This window comes from Tenrec ecaudatus, chromosome 6, assembly GCF_050624435.1.
Source record: "Tenrec ecaudatus isolate mTenEca1 chromosome 6, mTenEca1.hap1, whole genome shotgun sequence".
NCBI lineage: Eukaryota > Metazoa > Chordata > Mammalia > Afrosoricida > Tenrecidae > Tenrec > Tenrec ecaudatus.
In genome coordinates, this window is record NC_134535.1 from 110,635,706 (window position 1) to 110,663,022 (window position 27,317).

Genomic DNA, 27,317 nt, shown 5'->3' on the forward strand with positions numbered 1-27,317 from the left:
AGAAGGTTCTTTAGCCGAATTTGAAATGATTTAGGAAGGAGCAAGGGAATGTGGAAAGAAGATACCGAGTCACTATAATATCAAAAAGAAACGAGCTGACACTCACCATCTCAGGAAGGAGCATGTGAGCAAGAGCCAATAGTGCTGAAGAAAGAAGTTCAAACTGCACTGACTGTATCAGCCCAAAGCAAGGTGCTGGGTATTGACGGGGTACTGACTGGAATTTTTCAGAAACCTAAACAATCACTGGAAGCACTCACTCATCTATGGCAGAGAATGTGGAAGACAGACACCTGGCCGAGAGAAAGATGGCCCAATAGAAGACTCACACTGCAGCAGGATGTCATTGACATCGCACACAAGCAACATTTTGCTGAAGGTCTTTCACCAATGGTTGCAGCAGTACATTGGCAGGGAGCTGCCAGAAGTTCAGACTGGATTCAGAAGAGGATGTGGAACAAGGGATATTGTTGCTGATGTCAAATGGATCTTGGTTCAAAGCAGAGAATACCAGAAAGATATTTACTTGTGTTTCATTGACTATGCAAAGGCATCGGAGTGTGTGGGTCATGATAAACTCTATATAAGCGTGAGAAGAATGGGGTATTGCAGAACATCATTGTGGCCATTCAGAACTTGTACTCGGATCAAGAGGCAGTAATGTGGAAAGAACTAGGGAATACTGCCTGGTTTACAATCAGGAAAGGTGTGCTTTAGGGTTGTATCCTCTCACCATTCATATTTAATCTGTATGCTGAGCAAATAATCAGAAAAAATGGATTATATGAAGAGGAGAACAACATGAAGATTGGAGGAAGACTTATTAATGACCTGTGGTATGAAGCTGACATAACCTTTCTGGATGAAAGTGAGGAGGAATTGAAGCACTTGTTGATGATGATCAAGGATTGTACACTTCAGTATTGTTTACAAATCAACTTGATTGTATGGATTACAAATAAAGGAGTTTGCTTCTCTCTCATATCTTTTCCATGGTACTACGTAGATAGTTAAGTAGTTAAGGAAGACCAAAATCTTCATAACTGGACCAGTAGGTAACAGCATGAAAATGGAGAAAAGGGTGAAGTTGTCAAGGATCTTGTCTAACTTGGATCCACAATCAATGCTCATGGAAGCAGCAATGAAGAGAATGTATTGTGTTATGTAAATCTGGTGCACAAATCCTCTTTAGCATATTAAAGAACAAGGATATTATTTTGAGGGGTAAGGTGTGCCTGATCCAAGGCATAATATTCTCCATTGCATTACATGCATGTGAAAGTTGGACACTGTGGCCAATGGAGATTCCCTCACAGAGGGGTTCAGGAGAGGAGATGGGTCAATGAGGGTGTGAGGTAGTACCGATGAAGAACACAGCTTTCCCCCAGATCCTGGATGCTTCCTCCCCCCAACTACCATGATCCGAATTCTACCTTGCAGGGCTAGATATGGCAGAGGTTGTACACTGGTGCATATGGGGGCTGGAGGCACAGGGAATCCATGGTGGATGATACCTTCAGGACCAGGGGTGTGAGGGGCGATTCTGGGAGAGTGGAAGGTGAGTGGGTTGGAAAGGGGGAATTGATTACAGGGGCCATGTGTGACCTCCTCACTGGGAGAGGGACGGCAGAGAAGGAGGGGGAGGGAGACTCCGGATAGGGCAAGATATGACAAAATAACGATGTATAAATTACCAAGGGCACATGAGGGAGGGAGGAGCGGGGAGGGAGGGGGAAAAAAAAGAGGACCTGATGCAAAGGGCTTAAGTGGAGAGCGAATTCTTTGAGAATGATTTGGGCGGGGAATGTATGGATGTGCTTTATACACTTGATGTATGCATATGTATGGGTTGTGATAAGAGTTGTGTGAGTCCCTAATAAAATGTAAAAAAAAAAAAAAGAAAGTTGGACACTGAATATGGAAGACTAGAATCACTGATGCATTTGAACTGTGATGCTGGAGAACAATATTCAAAGTGCCACAGACTGTTGAAAGTGCAAACAGATCGTCTTGCAAGAAGTACAGCTAGAGTGCTCCTTGGAGGCAAGGATGGCAAGACTTCTTCTTATATGCTTTAGGTATATTGGCATGAGAGACCAGTCCCTGGAGAAGGACATCATGCGGTAAAGCGAAAGGGCAGTGAAAAAAGAGGAAGGCCCTCAATGAGCTAGCTTGACGCAGTGTGGCGCCATCACTGGGCTCGGGCATGGAAACCATTGTGAGGATGACGTAGGAGCATGCAGGTTCTTTTTTATTCAGTCTAGGTTTCTATGAGTTGGTGTGGACTCAATGGCACCTAACAACAACAACAAACACAAAAATAATATGAATAGTAGCCGTTACCAATTCTAATCTTCGCTGGGACTTAAACAGAGAGAGACTAGCACGTGTGACCAGCATGGCCCGCGGGATGTTTGGGTCTGTCTGTGCAACTAACAAGAATCAGCAAACTTTGGGGGGAGGACAAATAGAGGAAAAAAACAAGCAAGAAAAATGTCATGACAACATTAATAAGTGCATGGATGATGAATAACAGTAAGCAAGCTAGCAAGCAAGTTACTATGAAAAGAGTCAAAGGAACAAAATCTCTTAAAGGATACCCTTCAGTACTTTTGTGGCGGTGTTATTGATTGCTTCAACACATTCATTATAATCTACCACAGATATTTCTGTTACTTCATAGGAGTAAAAGCTCAATAGCATAAGGAGGGATTCAATGACCTTGAATTGTTTTGAACCAAACATGTTAGAAATTATTAAACTGAGTCACTGTTGGGGAAGATTGTGCACAAGTAGAGTCGAAAGCAAGAGTTTAAGAATGCTTTACTGTACTCTTTATTTACTCATCAGATAGATCCAACCAACTGGAAGCAACCTCTTGCTAACTGACATCCTTTGCTTTGTTTCTATTGAAACAAAGACCAGTGAGATGTATTACGGAGGTGTGAAAAATCTAGTCTGTGAGAGAGTCAGAAATGCACACAGTCTGTGTTCAAAGCACGGTGGCCCAGGGACTCAACCTGTGGGGAACAGTGAAGACTGTGTTACGGATGTGTCACCTGAGCTGTAGGAAATGTACCAGGGGAAGTAGATGCTACCTCCAGTACTGCAGACAGAATGAGGACCATGTGCACAGGAAGAAAGGATGGGACCCTAGATCATGTACCACACAGCAATTTATTCATTTGAAAACTTACTAATAAGGCCAATATGTATATAATCTAAAATTTAAAAATATATATTATTTCAAAGTTATTAAAATATATGAATACATTACTTTCCAAGCAAATTTTAAAAAATCACTCTTCTGCCAAAGTCATTGTGCATATTTCTACTTTGTTCTTGTTGTAGTTAAGTATACCTAAGTCTCCATTGAGGAGAAATCTGAAATGTGAACATGTTTATTAATGTATTATTTGACTCAAATGGTACAGATGGTCATCGGTTGAAGGAAAGACTTGAATTATGGTTAAAGGAAGTCCTCGACTGCTTGAGGTAATCATTCCATTTGAAAGTTACAGACATTTGTACCGTCACAGGGATGCAAATTACAAAAGCTCATTTTTCCTTCTTTGCTTTCCGGGCGGATCTTTTGAGAGCAGCTGTTCTCCTATTAAAGCTGTTAAACATTAGTAATAAACCTCCCTGGAATTATACTGAAGAATGTGACGTAGAAGAAAGTTTGTACCAAATACATTTGCGTAGATTAGAGTCTGCAGGTGGTCTAAAACATGCCTGAGCTGGGAGCCAAGATGTTCGCCACTGGAACCTTTTGAAATGAGAACAAAGAACCTTTCATTACTCCAAGTCTAAATGTAGCTTAGTACTTCATTAGAAACCTCTTAGTTCGCTGTAGGAATCTTTCAAATTTAATTATGAGGTGAGGAAAAAGCCCCCTTTTTTCCCTAGGATGCCATATTGAAACATTTTATCCTGTGTTTCCTGGGAGATGTCCAAGATTTGCAAATCTCAGAATTTATAAATGCGCATTTCGTTTCGTTTCCCTCCTCCAATCTAAGTACCAGGCTAAATCAAGGCTGCCCTCTGATGTCATGTGAATTCTGAAATTAATGTGCCAAAGAGCAATGGTTTTAAAAAAAATTAAGGAAACTGGGTTTTTTTTAATGGTTCTGCTCTGAAGAGGTTATTTAATTATCTAACTTCTGGCTTATTTTTTTTTATAAAGTGAGAGCTAAATTAGTTGATCATTGATGGATTCTTCTTCAAGGTCTAAAATTCCATTATTGCATGTGGCCAATTTTTAGTAAATAAATATTACCATGGCTCACCATTAATCATTTTCATGGCTTGAAGGGAACAGTTCACAGACAATTTTTCAAAAGTATGATATCAACTCCTTGTTGATAGAATGTTTTTAATTTGACTCTAACATGTCCGGTTTACTTTTGAAAGCCGTTTGTGGACAGAATCCACAGAATTCTTCTAGCTGCTTTAGAGAATTTGATGTGCTTTTTTAAAGGAAGTCAGGAGAATAGCACAATAAGATCTGGAAATCAGTATGTAACCCAACTCTCGAGAAAAGAATGGAATGTTTGGTGGTAGCATGTGCTAGGCCTAGGTTGACAAATTGAACTTGTTAAATCTCCTGGCCTGGGCCCTTCTATTCTTGATGCATGCATAGATTGATGTATAGGGACTTCCACTTTGTTTAAATTAAAATAGCAACCCGTCAATAGCTCTAAGTACAAAGCTCTCACTAATTTTCTGACTAAAAATGTTGTTTCCATTCCAAGAGATAATGCATAAAATCCAGGACCTTCCCAAATGGAGTTCTTACCATAACTGACAAAATGACAATGTTGCTCATTCCTTTTCATCCTTGGAGTTTATTTTTATGATTTGTTTATAGAAATGTATTAATAGAATAGTGCATCTAATAGTACTATTATAGTGTAAATAGTATAAATAGAATAGTACATATTATACTATTACAGTATATTATTATGTATTATAGTATGCTAGTATAGTATAATACTATCATAGTATACTATGATTGTATAATAGTATAAATAGAATAGTACATATAATTGTGCTTAAAATGTGTGTAACTTAAAAAAATATCTGTAAGCTTACAATGTTTCTAACTCCCACAGAGAAGTAAATATAAGATTTATAGAGATGTTGGTAATCAGAGGCAATCACAATGAACACGAACCAAACAAACAAAAAAGGAATATGCAACTTGTCTGAACCAATTCACAGCAGAGTCACGCGAATGAAACCCTCCACCAATCGGATATACCCAGTAGCTTCTCACCTTGCTGAAAATTAAAGCCAAATCTATCACATAACCGACCCAACCCCAAACCCAACCCAGTGCCAGGGCGTTGAATGTGGGCACATCCCAAACGAAAGTACAACTGCTGTTTGTGTCGTGTTCTGAAGCGGCATTCTTCACATCTTTCTCCCACTGAGCAGCTAGTTGTTGGGGTTCAAAACGCCACGCCCCAGCTAGCAGCAGTGTGCCACAGGGGATCTTTGCCATTCACTGCCATCGAAAGATTCTGACTCAGACTGACTCCCCGGGGAACAGCATTTTCACGGCTGTCACTCTCTAGGAGTAAATCAGCAGGCTTGTTTCCCAGTGTGCTGCCGGATGGATTGAAATTGCCAATCTTTGGTCGAGGAGTTGAGCACATAACCCTTTGCGTCACCCAGGGACCCCGAGCCCTACAATCCAAACTGTATATAATTTCACTGCGATTGCTTCTATCTTTGGGGCAAAAGATGAGGCTTTCTACTGCCAGAAAGATGCACAGCCTGAAAGACTCCAAGGGGCAGTTTTACTCTGTCTCACAGGCCTGCTGTGAGTCAGCATTAACTTGACGCTAGTGGGTTTGCTTTGGGTTTAGGGCTCCCATGTACCACTCAAACCAAAAGGCAAACCTAGTCAGGTTATTAAAAATCTCTTTATTTGTTTTTCACTGATCTCTTATAGAGAATTTTATATAAGATATATATCAAATTGTATATACTTCTTCGGTAGTGTTTCCAATTCTCCCCTTCCACTTCTCAAAGGTTTCCTTCCTGTCTTGTTTAGTGTCTGCTGATTTTACTAGAAGGTAAGTTTATAATGGCAATCATTAATTTTGCTTTGTTTTCTTTATGAATCTCCCCTTCAAGCCTGAACGATGACACATAGTAGGTACTCAATAAATATTTCAAAAGAAAGAAAAATGAAATGCTACTTCTTAACTTGTTCATGTGGCCTTTCCTGAAACATGTCATGAGACATGTTGATTTATATGGCAACATATATTTCTTTCATCTGAAACCATTTAGGTACTTGGAAGAACAGCCTTCAATTCTTTATTCCTTTTTTTTTCAACTTCATTACTAAGAGCATGCCCTTTTAGGGTGAGTGCAGAGTATGGAATTTCTGTCATATGACACTGGGGAAGAAGGCTACTCAGAATCAGATAAAGGAAATCATTTTTGGACTCAGAATATGTAATTATTTAAAGCAAAACATTCCTCTAAACCTAAGAAAGACGTCACCTAGAAAAAGTGTTAGAAACTGGCTTTCTAACTTACTTGGGGATTCATTGTTTTCCCAGGTTTCCTCCTCAGTTGCTACTTCTTCCTCTTCTTCTGGGTCATCCGTATCCCCTGACTCATCACTGCTGTCCACCCACTTCCCTGGCATCAGGCCTGCTGAATCATAGGAGTTGCACAGAGGCCCCACGATGTGAGAAATGAAGGATTCCTGAAGATTGGCCAGCTGAGGGGCAGAGCGGTCCATGAACGGGCTGATTGGCAGTCCCAGACTGGCCTCTTCATCCCCCTAGACATAGGAAGTCAGCAGGATTAGTTAGTGGAAAAGTCAAATGGACACATTTAAATTGCAAGTCAGGCAAGTATTTTACATGCATCTAAGAAGAGCTGATAACAAATACCCAAACACTTAGGGGCAAATTCCCTCTTTACTTGATTGCTAAGGCATCCCAATCATTGAAATTCCCAAAGGAATGCTGGTGACCTTAAGGTTTTATCTTTTTTTTCAAGATGAAATATGAGAAGTGCTTCTAATACTTCAGTTGATTATATTTCTTATCATACTAGCCAATATTCCTTACATTAAAAGATAAATGCATCATAAAACACAGTACTAGGATTTTTTTTCTCCTAGAAAAAAGTGGGGTCTTTTATTAAACAAATATTTATCTTAGCATGTTTCCTTTTTAACCTGGCTTCTAGAAGCTTAAAATGAATTACTGCTCAATGAATGTTACCACTTAATCTTAGATTTTGGTTGGATTTTCTTGTGGAAAAACATGATTTCTGATATTAATTTTTAAACCATATGTATTACGTAATTATCATATTATGTTAAAAGCTTTAAATATTTCTGAAAAATAAAAAGAATAGCTTGTAGACCAGAAATTAGCTAGGAAAATGAATGAAGCAGTATCAACAATGGTTTGGTCTATGTAGTGGGATTATAATTAGGTTTTCTGTAACTGACTTTTAAATATCACATTCCAGTTATTATTATAAGTCAATCATTTTTCTAGGAAAGATAGTATATTACTTTTTTTAGAAGGACAAAATTGTAATTCTATACTGGGGTCTTTGTTGCTGTTGTTTTCTTTTTTTATTATTTTTCCCACGTTTATTGGCATATAATTCATATATGACACAATTCAATAGTTCAATCACATCAAGAAGATTTATACCATAATCACCACAATCAGTTTTAGAACATTTCCCCATTCCTGTATTCCTCTTCATTATTTCCTCATTCCCCGCCTGCCCCCCAACCGCCCTGCCACCCTCCCCAAGGAACCCTTAATGCAGTTACTGTCTCTTTGAATTTTATATGCACAAAACATTGAAAAACAGACAGATGAAAGCTCACAAGAATAATAAAGTAAAACAAATACAAACTTCAATAGAAAAGAGACAAACTATGAAAAATTGGAACAAGTTTAAATGGATCATCAGGAAGATTAAGTGCGGTTGCTAATGTGCAACTGTCCACTCTGCGATGCACGCTGCATGCTAGCAAGGCTGTTCACGTCCCTGGCCACGGGCAGAGCGGTTTCACCAGCGGCTTCCTCCGCATGTATTTCAAAATGGAGATCAAATGATATTCCATTTTGATCTAATGACATCTGCACAGCCAACTTGATAATACTCTCTGTCTGAAAACAGGACTATCCATAACCTTGCACTCTGATTGAGGGTGAGTCACGTGAGGCTGAGCCCATGTGTAGACCCTGACAATGGATGTGGGGCTTCCATGGTTACCCATGTACTTCTGAAAACCAGAGGTTCCCGATTTAAGCTCTGATGACATTCCCTTCATTAGATGTGAATTTTATTATTTACAATCCTTGGCTCACATAGGCTGGTTTGTTTATATTGGAGTCTTATTTTCCACAAAAGGCTCTGTCATCTCTTTCTAAATTATGTCTAGGGATAGTCAATTTACTATATCATAAGATGTGTCATGCTACTTTTGGATGCCTTTACTAATACATGGAGTCCTGGTGGCCAGTGGTTATACACTGAGCTGCTAACCTCAAGGTCAGCAGTTCAAAACCACCAGCAGGTCCTCTGGAAAAAGATGAGGATTTCGACTCTTGTAAAGAGTTTTAGTCTTAGAAACTGACAGCGGCAGTTCTACTCTGTCCTATACGGTCACCATGGGTCAGATTGGACTTGGTGATAGAGAGTTTGTTTTCTAGTAATATACATTCATTTCTGGCATTGACTTTAAATGTATCTCCCTACAACTTCTCAAAGTAGCCCTGGTGGCACCATGTTACCTACTGGGCTGGGAACCACAAAGTCAGCAGTTCGAAAGCACCAGTGGCTCCTTGGGAGAAAGATGTCTTTCTACACCCAAAAAGAGTGGTAGTCGCAGGAACCCTAGGGGCAGTTCCACCCCGCCCTCTAGGATCACTATGGGTTGGAATCAACTTCAGGGCAGTCTGCAGAGTTGAATTGCTAATTTTGATAGAACACTCATATTCATACCCTTTTTAGATAAGCAAAGAGGGAAAGAACATTTCTTATAAATTAGACCCTGTGTTAAGTATACAACGCATCTTTTTATAATCCCTACCTATGCAATGATAAACTTAATCCTAAATTTGTATGTAAATTCTTTAAGTGTTGGAAGACAGTTATTATATAACTTCCATTTTCTGCCTGTTCAAATATCTTCAGTTCCATCACGTGCATGTCAGGAATGCTTGTCCTTTGCCACGTTCCATTACCGACCATCCTTCTTATGCATTCACTTGCTGAGCATAATGCTTCAAGGACAATCTGATCAGGGGAAGGGTATGTATGGAAGATTACCCGTACTTATGTTTTGTGTTAGCTTTTTTGGTAATGTGTTTATTTTTACATGATCATGTTTATTTTTACATTTTAATCTATCATTTACTGCTGTTATAACTTTATCAGAAAATTACCTCAATTAGGTAAATGTATTCCTCTATATAAGTCAACACCAGTTTTCAGTAGCATAAGTAATTCTTTATAACATTATAATAGCTTCAAAAAGTTGTATTCTCTTTCAATTCCATTCTTCAATGAACTTTTTTGAAGTCTCCTGGTACTAATATTTCATGAAGTGATTCATTATCTCAATATAGTGCACTTTGAAGATGCTGCAGATAATGTGATTTTAGAGTTTTATCCAAATTTTGATATCTGTCATTTTCTATCCCGTGATAGAAATTTGCACACAAAAAAAGAAATTTGCTAGAATATTTTCTGACTTAAGTATGGAAATGAAATAAATTGAGCACTTTATACCTTTTGAAAGATGTTGTGAGCTCACAAGCAGAATAACTATCTCTTAAAAAGTTATTTACCTGTTCATAAAATTCATTGACAATCCCCTCTGTCCACTGAAGATGGAGCTCCTTACACTTAGCTGGTCCATTGATATCGGCCAACTTTATACACATCTGACAAACCAGCAGACGATCATTTTCATTGGTCCAATCGATTCCAACCTCATCATTGACCTATGGGAGGGCAAAGTTAAAAGTTATTTTGCCTCAGTGACAGAAAATATTTGCTGGAGAGAAAAAAAAATTCTTCATCTTCCAACCATTTAGAGATCAAAATATTAAGTATTATAGAATTTACCAATATTAAAAATATTGTTAATGGTATGCATTAATAATAAAATGGTACATGAAAAGAGAGAACAATGAACAATGGATAAAATATTTAATTACTAATCAAAAACTGACCAATAAATTATCTTAAAATCGGTATATGCTTTCAATTACCATCAAAGTAATATAGTCACAAAAATATTTTATTAAATTAAGATTTAGGGCATTTATATTCAATATATGCAAGTTTGCTTCATCTTTTGGACCTGTACTACTATCAGAAACTTATGTCAGTCGATTAGAAGGGATGAAAGAAAATTAAACAAAATCCACACATATACATACATCAATTGTATAAAGCACATCGGTACATTCTTTGCCCTAATCACTCTCAAAGCATTTGCTCTGCACTTAAGCCCTCCGCATCAGGTCCTCTTTTTTCCCCCCTCCCTCCCCGCTCCCCCTTCCCTCATGAGCCCTTGATAATCCACAGATTGTTATTTTGTCATATCTTGCCCTATCCGGAGTCTCCCTTCCCCCCCTTCTCTGCAGTCCATCTCCGTGATAAGGGTTGTATGAGCCCCTAATAAAATGTAAAAAAAGAAAAGAAAATGATTAGGGCAAAGAATGTACAGATGTGCTTTATACAATTGATGCATGTATATGCATGGATTGTGATAAGAGTTGTATGAGCCCCTAATAAAAAGTTAAAAAATTAAACAAAATGAAAAATAGCAAAGCTGGAGTTAGAGCTTTACTCGTTCTCCTCTGTCGCACAAAGCATATTGTACACAGTTACCATTACAATATCTAAGATCTCCACACTGGGGCCAATGGCTTTGTATCTGCTTCTGACTACGCAGTGCATGTTCACATTGGACACCCCACAGTCAACATCAATGTGTTCAGGTCCAGACTTTTGTTTTTTGATATTTTCCAGTTGTGGCCATAAAACGAAGACTGGTACAAGCTTGCTTACCTTGGCATTAAATTTGGCTACGAAGTCAAAGTGTTTTTTCAGGTCAGTGGCCAAAATTGCTTCAATGACAAGGAAACGGAAATGCTTAAATTCCACATGGTCTAGGTGAACTAAGAAGTTATATTCTGGCCGAGACATGAAAAGATTCCATGCAGCAGCTGCATGATGGTTCTCCAAAACTGAACGATCATTATATAGCACCGCCTAGACAAATATGGAAGAGAGTTATAAGTTCAATTTTAAAGTAAATAATATATATGAGAGTTTGCAATGCTCTTTGATCTTGTAATTTCTTATAAAACTCACAAAGGTAATCTTGTGACTCCTAGTTATTTAAGATTTACTTATTGCTGCACATGTCTCTAAAAGAAAGTCATTTTTCCTCTAGTTTCATTTTTTTTAAAAGATATAAGTTCCTTTCCTTGAAACAATATTCTAAATTCTTGCAAATGAGGACTATACGCCTATCATAAAATAGTTAGCATTTTCAGATTTCTTTGTAGGACACAGTAATTTAAGCAATTAAAAATTATATATTATATTTTATGTGTTTATATATATAAACAGTTTCCCAAAGAGGGAATGCAGTTATATTCTACTTCTGGCATGAGAATTACCTTTCCTACATCCATGAGTATTTAGCTAATCAATATGAATGGATGCCCGAAGAAACCCACAATTAATAATCTCACGTACAGTCAGCCATAAGCAATGTTGCCCTGTCTGCAGTAATTGAGATTATATAGCAAGTGTCTGTATATGTGGAATTCTCTGATGGATGCTTCATGGGAAAAGGAAACCGCCTCTTGGAAGCTGGAAGATGAACGTGAAAGATATAGGCTATGGGGGAGAGGGGGAGGCATAAGAACAGGGAAAGATTAAGCACATGGAAATAAATATTGGGATAAATAAAAACACATAGGGTTATTGGAAAGTGGTGCTGGCAAAATGATTTGCCTGGTTATCTTTAGCAAAAATAAAAGGACATGCAGAAAGAAGGTAAAGTTAGTAGCAGATGTATGTATCTATCAGGGCAATTTTTGTAAGACAATGATTTGAAAAACTTCCTATGCTAGTCTATAAGACAGGCTGTGGGGAAGAATGGTAGTGGGGAAGGAGAAAAATGGCAAAGAAGAAATTTAAAGTACATGTAGTACCAGGTTAGCCTCAACTTCTCTAGAAAATAGATCACAAAATCTGGGGACGTTCATGAACATGTATGTAGATAATTAAAGGAAGAAGGAGGTGGTTGAGTTTGATTGTATAAATGCCTCATTGACACACCTACTGCTCTCAAATAGATTCATGTGCGCAGTAACCTTATACAGGGTTTATCCGGTTGTAGACCAGTATGCAAGCAGAGAGCCTCATATTTCTCATGTGGAGTGACTGGTGTGATTGAACTGAGGTCCTTGTGTTCAGCAGGCCAACACTAACCCAGCAGAGCTAAGATATCATTGATTTTGCTTTGCCTTAAACTAAATATACATCAGAATAAACTTCATTAAAGTTATTCACTGTTTTTTTTGAGGGGGCGAGGTCTACCTCAGTTTAAAAAAAAATAAGCGCGTTCAATAAGTGAAGTAAATAGATTTTTAACTTCCATTAACCAATTGATAAGCCATAAGAATCATAATGATAACAAATATCTTCTGAAGGAATGGGATTTATGTGTAAAGAGGGCTTCTAGTTTCTCTTCAAAGTCTCAGAAGGATGCAGTCTCCAGTCTTTTTAGGAAGGGACTTTGGAGAGGTTGGGTTTTCTTTCTTCAGGAAGCTCATTCATACAAGTAGTTTTCCTTCTTAAGAATAAAGCTAAAAAAAAACCCATAGATAATAAAGAAAGTTACATACCAATTGTTAATCTTAGAACCATGACATACTTTTAGAATTAGCAAAGTCTCTGAATATTTTTTTTAACCTATGACTAAATGTAGTTTAGGAGACCTTGTGGCTTAGTGGTTACGTGTTGGCGTGTGATCAACGAGGTCTGCAGTCACAAAGCCACCAGCGGCATCTCCGGAGAAAGACTGGGCTTTCTACTCCTATAAACAGTTAAAGTTGTCGAAACCCACAGGGCCAGTTCTACCCTGTTATGGGTTGCTTTAAGTCAGGGTTGACTCAATGGCAGTGAGCTTGGTTTGGTTTGAGATATAATTTGGCTTATATTTACTTGGTATTTATTACAAGTCAAATTTATAAAATTAATTTTCTTTGGAGAAACGTCTGTCTTGGATTAATTTCCTTCTCATCAGAAGGCAAAGACCTTACCTGAGGAGCACTAGTTGCCACCAGAAAGGCGTTCGTCCTTCCTGGGTGGTCATAATCGTGCATAGCTGCAGCCACATACAATGCCATCAACTCCAGGGCAGGGATGTTCCCAGAGAGGCAGCCATATTTACTGTCCGGCACACTGTACATTTTTGAGAAAACATATCCCATATGTCCATGTGTACATCCACTGTCAGAGTCTGAGAAAACAGAAGCAATGGAAGTTGTGAACACCTTTGATTTTCTTAAAAATAAAGAAAAATCCACACACTTTTTTGCTTCTTCTAGCTTTCACAAGGGAACACAAATGTACTTTAGAAAATACCTGAATCACTTGCTGACCCGTGATCATTGATCACAGTTGAGAGTCCTGGAATAGGTTGCGTGGTAAGATACCAAACAGCATGTAAGACATCCGTGGCATGGATTCTGTTATGATCTGTAACCAATGCAATGCAAGGAGTAAGTCATTCCACTGTGAACTTTGGGGTCCAAGGACTAAGAGTGCCACCTACTGGATAAACAATTTAGTCCCAGCATTTTAATACCCCGCTGACAGCCAACTGAACTTTCTAGGACAAAGACTTTTTGATTACTCTTCCACAACACCACACTATCCATAGTTACAAGAAAACAACAGCACTCAAAACATTCATTTTGCATGCAGATGCCAGAAGTGGGAATATCTGTTTACAGAGTCTACTGGACATGTGTGTACACAGAGAATTCACTATATGAAATGACTGTAAGGTTTACTCTACAATTATTTCTATGCTACCACAGAAGATCATGTCCAGGACCAGAATTAAAGAAAGACCAATGCTATTCTTTAAGTTAGACCAATGTCCATAGCATCCACTGTGCCATCTCTTATAAATGGTATCCCAATGGAATCTATCAATAGAATATTATGCTATTCTTGGATACCAAGCTGAAACCATTGAAAAAAATACTGCACTCATACAAACAAACAAACAAATATATAGATAGATAAATATAATAAGCCCACAAAGCAAAATTCAATATATACATCCCCAATTTAGAATCTCTAGACCAGAGAGAATTCCCTCTGGTCTAGAGATTCTAAATTGGGGATATAGCTCAAAGACATGTCTAAAGAATCGTAATGTAGGATGGTGAGCCAGTTAGAAAAGTAAAAGTTATGGAAATACTGTATATACTCATGTATAAGATGAATTTTTCAGCATATTTTAATGCAGTTTTTATGGTAAAATTAGGTGCCTTGGCTGATATTCGGATCGGCTTATACTCGAGTACATAGGTAAGTAAATTTTCTAGTTAAAATATCATTAAAAGGATGCTTAGTTGTACTTTCATGTAAACACTGTAGTGATCATCTCAAGGTCAGTGGTTCAAATCCACTACATGCTCCCTTGAAGATTTACATTGTCGGAAGCCCTAGGTAGGGACACTACGAGGCAGAATCACCTTGATGGCAGTGGGCAATGCTATTGAACCATGACCAAACTTCCAGTGTGCTCTTGGCTCATCTCCTTTTCCTGGTGCAATTATTCCAGGTTTTTCTGACCCCTCAACTAAACGTCATCAACTGATATGCTATATCTTAAATGTTCTAACTTTATGTTTTCCTTCTACTAGCCACTCATGATGGAGTTTCTTTCTCTAATACATTAGTGTTCTAAATAATACTCAACCAATGAGAGGAGAGAAACAGAAGAGACAAGAAAAATGACCATAGAGGTATGGAAGAAACACCTTCTCCTGACTCTTGCCAGGCAAGATAGAAGAAATGAAAATATCTGTGAATTGGTGGCAAGCAGGTAGATGGGTGTCAGTAGAGATTCTTTCCCTACGTTTCTGGAAACTCTTAGAGCAGTCTTCAAGTGAGGCCAAGCAATGAACTTGGACCAACCTCGCCGGCACTCAGCCAAGGGGCCCAGCTGCGAGCTCAAGACATCTCAGGTTGAGAAACAAACCTAGTCTCCCGAGGAAGAAATATCAAAACCTGTGGTCCTGTATGTTTATTAGATATTAATATGATCATCTAGGACTTTGAAGAGCAATTTTTATTAAAATCGGGGGTTTATAGTCCAAAGTATAGAACAGCTCAGAAAATTTTAATTTTAACAATTAAATTTTAAGTTGAGTGTGCTAGTATTTTCTGGACACAGGGCAGAGCTGGCTTTGTCTCTGCTTGACTCTGGGGAGTTGCCTAAAGCTTTAAGTTTCAGTTGCTTTATCACAGAAATGTGGAGATAATATCAGCACTTACTTTATATAATTGTGAAGAGGTCAGATACAGAAACACGTTTTAAAGTGTCGGACACATAGCAGGTTTACAATTATTGATACAACTTATTCATATAATGACAGGCTGGATGAACTATCTGGAGGAAAAACAATAGGACAGACAGCTCCGGGGGGGACAGACAGTTCCGGGTGGGGGAGGGGGAGGATTGTAAGGAAGTGGTGTTAACAAACACAGGGACAAGGGAAAAACATGGGACCCAAAATGGTAGTGAGGGGGGAGTGGCAGGCCTGGTGGGGAACTATCAAGGGTAAGGTTGCGTAGAGAAGAGGTATAGCTGTAACCCAGGTGGGGACAGAGCATGGTGGGTGGCAGGAGGAAAGTCAAGGGAGATGGAGGAAGGAGCTGGGAGTCAAGGGGCATTTATGGAGGTCTAGACAAAGACATGTACATGCAAACATATATATGAGGATGGGGAAATAGATCTAAGTGTCTACATTTATAGGTTTAATATTAAGGTGGCGGAAGGACCTTGGGCCTCTACTCAAGCACTCCCTCAATGCATGAATACTTTCGTTTATTAAATTGGTACTCTATGATGCTCACTCTCCTGACACAACTGCTGAAGCCAAAGTGGGTGAACAAGTAAATGTGGTGAAGAAAGCTGATGGTGCCCGGCTATCAAAAGAGACAGTGACTGGGGTCCTAAAGGCTTGAAGATAAACAAGCGGCCATCTAGCTCAGAAGCAACAAAGCCCACATGGAAGAACACACCAGCCCGTGTGAGTGAGTGATCCCAAAGGGATCAGTTATCAGGCATTCAAAGAACAAAAAACCATCATATCATTGGCTGCACACCTCCATGATAGGATCACTGAAGACAAATGGGTGCATAAGCAAATGTGGTGAAGAAAGCTGATGGTGCCCGGCTATCAAAAGAGATAGTGTCTGGGGTCTTAAAGGCTTGAAGATAAACAAGCGGCCATCTAGCTCAGAAGCAAAAAAGCCCACATGGAAGAAGCACACCAGCCAGTGCGATCACGAGGTGCCCAAGGGACCAGGTATAAGGCATCATGCAAAAAAAAAAAGAATATGTGTATGTGTGTGTGTGTGTACATATATATATATGTATATATACACCATATTGAATGAAGGGGGAAGTGCAGAGTGGAGACCCAAGGCCCAAGTGTTGGTCACTGGAGATTCCCTCATAGAGGGGTTTAGGAGAGGAGATGGGTCAGTCAGGGTGCGAGGTAGTACCGATGAAGAACACAGCTTTCCCCCAGATCCTGGATGCTTCCTCCCCCCAACTACCTTGCAGGGCTGGATAGGACAGAGGCTGTACACTGGTACATATGAGGGCTGGAGGCACTGGGAATCCAGGGTGGATGATACCTTCAGGACCAAGGGTGTGAGGGGCGATGCTGGGAGAGTGTAGGGTGAGTGGGTTGGAAAGGGGGAACTGATTACAGGGATCCACATGTGACCTCCTCCCTGGGAGAGGGACGGCAGAGAAGGGGGGAAGGGAGACTCCGGATAGAGCAAGATATGACAAAATAACGATGTATAAATTACAAAGGGCACATGAGGGAGGGGGGAGCGGGGAGGGAGGGAAATAAAAAAAGAGGACCTGATGCAAAGGGCTTAAGTGGAGAGAAAATGCTTTGAGAACGATTGGGGCGGGGAATGTATGGATGTGCTTTATACAATTGATGTATGTATATGTATGGATTGTGATAAGAGTTGTATGAGTCCCTAATAAAATGTAAAATAAGAAAAGGAGAAAAAAAAGAAAGAGAAGAAAATGATTAGGGCAAGGAGTGTACAGATGTGCTTTATACAATTGATGTATGTATATGTATGGACTGTGATAAGAGTTGTATGAGCCCCTAATAAAACGTTTAAAAAAAGTAAATTGCTGCTACAAAACAAGATGGAGATTACCAGCTCTCTCCCAAATCATCTGCAGTGACAGGGACCAAGCGGTAAGAGGAGAGCTCTTCTAAGTCCACGGGGAAGCAAAAGACAGTGATGAGCCATCATCAGAGAAAAATGGGGGACCAGGCATAGCATTAGCACTACTTGGGGAGCCTGTTTGTCAAGATCTTTTCTTTTTCCTCACTGCCCGTCAAGAATCCTACTGCACGGATACTTACTCTTATCCTTCAAGTCAGAGAAATCTGAGTATGTGTTCAGCTTTACAAAGGGTGGGTGGGCGAATGGGAGCTTGGTTGTGGGCGTGGACAGAGAAACAGACAGGTGAACTTGGAGGTTGGAGCCACAACTGCTCCACATCCCGGCTCTGACCCTCAAGGCTCAGGGGACTTTATTGGTAATTTTTCCAACCTTTGAAGGCACAAATGACCTCCTCAAAATCAGTTAGTTCAGAAAATAAAAAAGGAAGTAACTGCTTCCAAACTCATTTCAGAAGGTGACCTTGACAGAAAGTTGACAAAAGGTTGGTGGCTGAAATGGATGCAGAGGTTCTTCAGATAACAGGCTAAGGGCTACCCTTCTGAGAGGTCACCACCTCGAACACCCGGCGCTGCACCCAGGGGATTGCCCTGGGTTAGAATCTACACAACGACAGTGAGAAACAACAACAGTAGAATCTTGCTTTAACAATAAGACAAAGGTAGCATTTTAAAAAATTATATAGTGTCTGTTTTAGTGTTTGCTTATGCTAGGGCGCTAGGTGGTGCAGTGGGTGTGTGTTAGGCAGCTAATTACAAGGTCAGCAGCTCAAAATTATGAGCCACACCAAGGTACAGAGGGGAGGCTTTCCACTCCCGTCAAGACACAGTCTCCCAAGTCCACAGGAGCCCTTTGACCCTGTGCTGCACGGTTGCCGTGACTCAGAACTGACACTGATTTCATGGCAGTGAGCGTATTTGGGGTTTGTGATGAGAGGTTCTAAGTGAAAGACTAGCCAATCAAATCTGTCCGTGTGTCTATGTGATGAAGGATTACATCATCACCTACCACTTATGCAGAAGCAATCAATAGCATGTGGATGAACTAGACCTTTACTTAGTAAAGGTTCCCCAGTGGCATAGTGCTTAAAACACTGAGCTTCTAAGCAAAAGGCCAGTGGTTCAAACCCTCCTGCTGCTCAGTGGGAGAAAGGTGTGGCGGGATGCTTTTGGGGGCAATTTTTCCTCTGCCCTATTGAGTTCTTACGAGTTGGAGCACACTCAACAACCGTGGGTTTTGGTTTTATGTGCAACTATTGTGCCTAAGGCTACTGTCTTTGTTGCTTTTTCCAGTAACCCTCTGGCGACCCAATACAGTTCAGTGTCAACTGTATCTGATCTTTATATAGAAGCAACAGGTTTCTATATAACACACACGGGAACTAAACAAAGAGAACTCTTGTCGCTCTCTATGGTGGACAGCTGAGAGGGCTAGAGGATGCTCTCTGAGTTTTCTTTTATTCTTATCCTCAAACTCATCACCCTTCCTTCACCACTGCCTCCTAAACACCCAACCTTCTTTTCCAGTCTCATGCCCACCTGGCAGCACCCTCTCCTTCTCGACAACACAGAAGCATGCATGCACACACCAACACACCACACACCCTACCTCTTTCTCAGAGTCTTCTCTCTCCATACACTGGTTTCTCAACTTTCTCCTTAGCCCTCAAGGACAGAGTTGAAGAGGGCTGCTATGGAGGGTGGGAGTTGTATGTAAATTTTATGGACTTCTAGACCCAAATGGACAGATTTTTAATTTAAAAGTCTGCCTGAGCTGAAAGGTACCACATATGGTGAGGGAAAGTACTAGCAAATAGAAGCATTACCTTCATCTTTAAAATTTTTTTCTTTAAAACATAGGCAGTATATGTTATAATCTTGATAATCCTCTCACTTGCACAGTGTTACTTGATCATACAGCTTAAAAAATCAATGTATACCTTATGTTGCTTCACTGAACCACAATGAACATAAACAGAGAAAAATGATTCCCATCTCTGCCATTAGATAGCTACATAATCCCAGGAAGCTATGAGACAGCTTCCTCATCTCTCATACTTGAAAACCGGGCATGGCAGGCATTAAGAATATATTTTAGATATAGCTATGTGTTTTAAAATAGGGGGAAGAAAAGCACTCTCGAAAATAACTGAGTCTATGAATTATCATGTCTTCATTCTTGAAAGGGACTATAAATAACATGTGCAAAACACAAATCCCTTCCAATATAGTTCCGTATCAACTATATCTGATTTGTCCTAGTCCTTATTGAAAAAATATTCTTTGTAACACATGTCTATCAGTGAGTGACGTAAATTTATGATGCTGCCTACTGGGACTCCATGAAGTACATTTGCAAAGAAGCCTGGGAGAGGCAGACGGCAAGGTCCGCCTTATGTTTTGGGTCTTGCTCCGTTTTCCCCCTTTGCCAAGGGGCAAGTCTTACGACTTTCTGATCACTCATTTAAGTGGGTGATACCTGGGTGTTCCTTTCCAGACAGATTTCTGTCTTACAGTTTCTACTTTCAGGTTACAAATTTAAAAGCTGCCCCACTTTCTCTCTTCTCTAATTGTTCAAGGCTTAACTACAACACTCCTAAAAATTTAATTTATAATATTTTAGCTCATCTTCATATTAATCTAACCCCATCTTCACTTTGCTTCATCACTAGACCCTTTTTATTAATATAGACTTTAATATCAGAAGGAGCTATTAGAAATATAATGATGAGAAAACATTAGAATAACTAGAAATCAATTTTGTATATACTGACTGTAATTAATTATATAAAATGTTTAAAAATATAATTTAGGCTAAATTTAAAACCTCAACACACAAAGCATATTTTAAATAATCATCAAATGAAAGCTTTTCTATGCAAATAATGTAAGTGAACTCCCATCGAGAAAGAGTCTAGAATAGCCAATAAAGCATGCCTTTTTACTATGTCAATTAGTTTAGCATGGAATGTGAATGTTTTAGGAAAAACATTTATTCCCTTATGTGAAAATGTAATAAGAAAATGTAAAATAGAGTAGTAAAATTTAGAATACAGAAACTTCCTTTTACACTTAAATACTGGTCACTTTTCCCATTATTTAATGATATGTAACTTGAAGCAAACTAATAGAGATTAAATGTTAATAGATATCTATGGTGTCTATCAATTTAAATGGAATTCAGCTATGAATATGTGGTTGCCAATAAATTTGGAAATATAACATTCATTTGGAAATGAAGTCTGATGACTAGCTGTTCTTAAGTGTTTTCAGTGGCTTCCTTTCTATAAAACGTTTATTTATATATAACTCTTTAACCTCTGAAAGATCACAGATGTCAGTCACTGGCATTCAACCAGAGTGTGCCCCGGGAGCATGGCATCAACACAGCAAGGCTTATCTTGAGGGCCTTTCTAGATACTTCTTTTCCATATTTCTCTGCCAAATTCCATGGCCCCATCAGCTTGACTCTTCCTAGGGACTAAGTGCCTTCAAGCTCCAATTCCTTCTATACCAACTGTTCAACAAATCTCATTAGTAGAGTCATTTTTAAAAAAGATTTTACAGAATAACTTTATTGTGAGTATTCATACTATCTAAGAAATAATACATGTAAGGAATGAAAAACTATATTAATGGACCTCAAAAAGTAAATAAAAGAAAAGATAATGTAATTGTCCCACAAACTTTTTACCCCCTCCCTTCATATCTGTCACTTACTCTTTCACTTAAACTGACATAGGTGAGCAGTTTTAACCTAGCAACCACAAGGTGTGAGGAAGATGAGGTTGTAAAGCTTTACAGCCTGGTCAACCAACAAGGAATGTTCTACTCGGGCTGTAGGGTTCCTATGCATCAGAATCAACCAGAGGGCAGGGTTTTTTAAATTCTAAAATTAAATTTGATAATCAACATTACTAAGGACTCTATATGGTTGGTATGAGAGTTGGTTTTTTTTAAATCATTTTATTGGGGCTCATATAACTTACCACAATCCATACATACATCAATTGTGCAAAGCACACTTATATATCCGTTGCCCTCATCATTCTCAAAGTCCACTTTCTGCTTCGGTTCCTGGAATCAGCTCCTCATTTTTCTTTTTTCCCTCCCCCTCCCTCCTCTCTCCCCCTCCCTCCTGAATCCTTAATAATTCATACATTATTATTTTATCTAATCTTACACTGCCCGGCATCTCCCTTCACCCACCTTTCTGTTGCCTATCCCCCAGAGAGAAGGTTATATGTAGATCCTTGTGATCGGTTCCCTCTTTCTACCTCCCCCTCCCAGTATCGCCACTCTCACCGCCAGTCCTGAGGGGTTCATCTGTCCTAGATTCCCTGTTTCCAGATCCCATCTGTACCGCTGTGCATCCTCTGGTCTAACCAGGTTTGCAAGGTAGAATTGGGATCGTGATAGTTGGGGGGAGGAAGCGTTTAAGAACTAGAGGAAGGTTGTGAGTTTCATTGTTGCTACACATTTTTGCTCCCCACTATCCCTCGGCAAGGGATGTCCAGTTGTCTACAGATGGGCAGTGGGTCCCCATCATGCACTCCCCTCATTCACAATGATATGGTTTCCCTCCCCCCTGCCTTTGGTGCTTGAAATGTGGCCCCCTCAGTCGTTCATGATCACATATGTTGATGTGCTGCTTCCATGTGGGCTTTGTTGCTTCTGGGCTAGGTGGCCACTTGTTTACTTTCAAGCCTTTAAGATCCCAGACACTATATCTCTCAATAGTCAGGCACCATCAGCCTTCTTCACCACACTTACTTATGCACACATTCGTCATCAGCATTTATGTGGGGAAGGTGATCACACAATGATGGTTTTTGTTCTTTGGTGTCTGCGACCTGATCCCTTCAACACCTTATGTTAACATAGGCTTGTGTACTTCTTCTTTGTGGGCTTTGTTGCTTGAGTCAATTCTTTATTGTTTTTTTTTAAATCACTATCCACTGTGTATACCCATTCCAATGTAGCATGTCAATGGCATTTGAAAAAGAGCATGTTAATAATGAATCCCTAGGTTAATATGCTACTCTTTCCTGGAAAACCTTTTTTTATCTGCATACATACAATTTTTAACTTCAGCACTTGCGTTCACAAAAAGAGGTAAGAATATGAATTCTAACATGCATAAAAGCAATTTAAAACTTCAAAGGTAAAAATGTTCAGTATGAGAAGGGGCAAAACATTTGTTGCTGTGGTGACTTAGAATACTTTTAAGTTTGGGAATGTATTTTTCTTTTCAAATGAAAAAAAATTAAGGTCTTAGAATTAATATTCTATTGCAGGAAATGGTTGACTCAAATGAAAAGATTTAAGGGAAGTAGTCATTCATCATTTCAGCTGATAATTAGAATGATATAAAATTTTAACTTTAATTCTCTCATTTTTCTAAGTAACACACAACGATGTTCTCTTATGACTGTTTCATGCATTACATTTATTCTCTTGAAGTGCCATATGAGTTATACACATTTCAATAACATTCCTGGTTTGACTTAAAAGTACTTTCTCAAGTTCCATATATTTATATAGCATGTAGGACAAATCTGCTTATGTGTTCTGATAATAGTAGGGATGGTACCTATTGAAGATACTTTAATCCATTGGTATTCTAAAGGAACCCCGATGGTCCTGTAAATTAATGTGATGGATTGTGTGCTGCAGAGACGGTAGTTCAGACCCATTACACGCTGAGGGAAGAAGATGAGTTTGCTCCTGTAAAGACTCACCTTCTGAGAGACCCCTGTAGGGTTGCGGTGGGCCAGAAGTGACTGGATTGCAGTTGATTTTGGTGTTCCAATTTCTCATTATTTATATATGGCAAACCTCTGCTCACAGAGCTCTAAACGGCGCACCTAGGCTCACAATGTTCCGAGTGTCAATCTGGTTTTGGGTCTTCCCCTTTATTATGTTCTCTCTTTGGGTCTTCACGGTTACCATTTTAAAATCGCTCCAATTATTTATGTGTCCAGAATCACTTACTGAAAACTCTTAAAAAATCAGCTTACAGAGTACACCAGCTACAGAGGCAGTGAATTATTTAATGCTGTTCTTCTAGCAAAAGTCTCTAACTTCCAACAACCAACCTTTCCCTGCAAGGGTCTGGTAAGAAGATGGCAAAGATACTGATAGGATTCACCTTTGAGTAATTTCGGATAGGATTTCCTGCAATGCCATCCTGTAGTGTATTGAATGAGCCCTCTGAGAAGCAGAAAGTGGTCCCTCATTACCAGGAAGGGCCAGGAGGGGAGCAGGTCCTCTGGACCTGAGATTCTGCTCCAGTGGAACTCCTGGATCCAGAAGACCGCGATCCCATCAGGGGAGCAGCAGCAGAACCAGGATTCGAAGCATACCACAGAATGAAGGAATTCCCAACCCATGAAGCAAGTGAAGCTGAATGCTTTTGTGCAGGAGACTGACTCACAGAGTGGGGTGCATCTGGGCACTTAATTGAGGAAGCTGGACTTGTTGAACCTTGTAATTATAGACACCCTGAAAGAGCTGAGTGCCTTAAGCCTGGACTTACTGAAGCGGGATGCCTCTGGTGTGCTTTTTGGGCATTTATTAGCAAACTTTGATCATTTATTAATAGATTTAACTTTGGTTACAATGTTATTATGTTTTGATAAACAACTCACTATTTCTTCCTGAGAATTTCTCACTGACATTACAACTCCTTAACTTCCTTCATCAACCCTTCAATAATGAATTTTTGTCTGATATCAAGGACACTTCAATATTGGTGGACTTATCTGGGTACCTTCTCAGATGCCAAAATAAAACCTGATTATTTATTTATCAAACACTTAAATGGCACTAGTTATGTACAAGGCCCTATTATAACCCATTTAAAAGTATTACCTCATCTGAGTCTTACAACTTACTATTTGGAGGTGGCGAGTACGATCACATTTAACAGGTAAAGAAAGGAGACATGTAGAGGTGAAGAAAGACACAAAGTCATGTGACACGGCTGGTAAGACAATGGCCCATGAACCTAATGAAGGCCGTAAATCCTCACCACGACACCTTATTCACATATTCAGTGTCTATCATGTAGAAGTCTGTGCTAGTAACCCATACTACAGAGATTCAGCACCACTAGCAACTTTAACACTTTAAAAATGACACACACACACAATCAAACAAATCCCAAACCTCTTATACTTACAAGGAATATCCCTGTATCCAATCTCCAAAGCATGAAAATAATTCATAAATTCCCTAATTGGAATTTTAAAAGCCTCAAAGAGCCCCATGTCTTCAAAAAGTCTGTATGATACCTGTGAAAGACAAAGTCAAGGCCTTACCAGATACCCCTCAGTGTATGGGATACGTAAGATAAAAAGAATTAAGAATACACGCCCCATCTACCATATCAGCCAATGTAGCACATGGGAGTGGGAATACTACTCCCTGGAGTCCTTAAACTCAGTGAGTTTATCATCTATCCTAAAGGTAGGACACGGGCATACTGGCATACACAAACCAGTCTGTATCTCGGAAGTCTTGGACGGACTCTAGCATTAAAAAGAAACACACTAAAGGCTTATTACACAGCCACCATTCTCCTCTATACTTCTGTGATAAGTAGAGATATTTTCCATATTGAAATACAGAAAAATATACCTGATATTTTTATCATATCACTTGGGCAAAACATATTTCTATACAATATAGTATTTTTTTCTAAGACCCAAGCACTGTAATATTCAAATGTAAAAATCAAAGTCATTGGAAAAATTATAGGCAGTAATTGTTTATATAACACATTTTGAGGATTGCGCTAGCAAAATTCTCTCTCTTTTTTTGCAAAATTCTCTTGAATTCTATGACTTTTAGATTTTTGGCAAGTATGCTTACATATCCAGCTATCCTCTTAAAGTATGCATACTATTTTAAATGAAAAATATATACTGTTCAATTTACTTGAAGGTTATGATATTTTAGCTAATCTCTCCACCAAAGAACCTAGGGAGTCATTGGATAGGATTTATTTTCTTCAGACACCACCCATCCACAAAGCTTTGAGCAACCAAGTAATTATTATTTATTCAGCAATCATAAGTAAGAATGTATATTTCATACCTGACTAAGAATACAGCCACATTTCCTTCCTATTTTTTCCATCAAATCAAAAATCGGAAAATTCCAAGTATTTAGTTGATCCATGATTGAGTCCAGGTTATCCATAACAAGAGGTTCCGGAGCAAGAATCGGCTTGTCCTAACGGAAAAGTAAAGAAGAAATGCCTGAATGATACGCTGTTTGTTAAAAAGCCATTGCTGCATTGGTAATTCTCATTAAACAATGGAGGTTTCCAGAAATAAATGACTTAAGACTTCATGCGAATGAGTTCTCTGAAAAAATAAAAATAAAAATGAATAAGACATGATGCCAACAGTGCGAGAAAGAGACTGTTTTGGACGATGAACTTGGCATTCTTTGGTGCTCACTTATCGCTGGTTCATACAGACAACAGCAATTTGGGATTTTTATTCCCACAGTTAAGGCCGCCGTGATTCAGCCTCGCCTAGGGATCTGCTTTTTCTACTTATAGTTCTGTTCTTCATTGTATGAGTCTGAGTCACTCGAACTCCAAAGGAAGCCCAGGGGACAGTCTTGGTTCAAGGGTTCAAGGATATCTCAGGATAACATTCTGAGCTTTATTATTTTTAAGATTTTGAGCACAGTTCTGTGTTTTCTTCCATTTCCATCAGGATCAATTCATTGCATTCTGATCAAAACAGTCAGTCATGATAGTCAGGTCCCCCTAGTTCTTTTGGTCTCGAGGTAGATGAGATGTGGTATGTGGAGTCTGCTAGTCTTATAGACTAGTTTTGTTTTCTTTCTGTAAGTATTTGCTTTTATTCTTCATCATTATTTATTTTCCGGACAAGTAGAGACCAGTATTTCTAGCTTAGATGGCTGTTCTCAAGCTCCTAAGATCCATATACTATTTACAGACTAGGACGTAGAACGTAAACCTTATGAAGTAGATTGTGCCAAGCGAATGAGCTGTCCCATGGACTATGTCCCGAGTCTTCACCTCAGGCAACCAATTTTGAAAGGGGTATGGCTGTATCTAAGAGGGATACAGATGCTCTATGACCACTGGTTTAAAAGAAGAACCTCAAGGGCAAAAAGGTCTTCCTCTCCAAAGAAACAGACTTTGATGGCTACTGAGGAGTAAGAGTGGTGGTAGGATATTATAATTATACATTGATATTACATGCAATGTAAATTAAAATATAAATTACTATAGAAATCATATACAATATTTTTGAAGAGACAAAAATTTCTCTTAATGATGTAAAATGCTTGAATAATAAAATATTTGTTTTAATTTATACTCAAATTTTAAAAAAGTATCTGTAACTATGCCCCTATGGGTTCTATAAAAATATATGCACTACATACCTGAATATACAGTCCATCTATGTGTGTATGCATATGTACACACATCCTTGTATATACCTATTTAACTAAACATGGATTCCTGGTGGTGCAGGGGTTAAAGGACTTGGCAGCTCACTGAAGGGTCAATGGTTTGAACCCACCAGCCGTTCCTGCGAGTAATATGTGGCCATCTAGGTTCTGGAAGATGATAGCAATGGCCCGGCTTCTACTGTCTAGTAGCTGGAATCATTAGCTGGCCATGGATAGACACGTGTATGTTTGTATACAGACATCCTTAACTGTACATAGTTTGTTTGGAGTTGCTGCAAAATTTAGTACAGGGTTCCTAAA

The 27,317-nt window shown here is 39.1% G+C and overlaps 1 protein-coding gene across 1 annotated transcript in view; it reads right to left on the minus strand.

The window, feature by feature from the left end:
* Positions 1 to 27,317, minus strand: part of PDE3A (phosphodiesterase 3A) — a 332,782-nt gene that overhangs the window by 17,656 nt on the left and 287,809 nt on the right. The window contains exons 9-15 of the mRNA XM_075552015.1: positions 25,656 to 25,793; positions 24,739 to 24,850; positions 13,678 to 13,791; positions 13,353 to 13,552; positions 11,083 to 11,286; positions 9,852 to 10,007; positions 6,556 to 6,805 (exon numbers count right to left, since the gene is read on the minus strand). Coding sequence (XP_075408130.1) covers positions 6,556 to 6,805; positions 9,852 to 10,007; positions 11,083 to 11,286; positions 13,353 to 13,552; positions 13,678 to 13,791; positions 24,739 to 24,850; positions 25,656 to 25,793 — 1,174 coding nt within the window. The remainder of the gene's footprint in view (positions 1 to 6,555; positions 6,806 to 9,851; positions 10,008 to 11,082; positions 11,287 to 13,352; positions 13,553 to 13,677; positions 13,792 to 24,738; positions 24,851 to 25,655; positions 25,794 to 27,317) is intronic.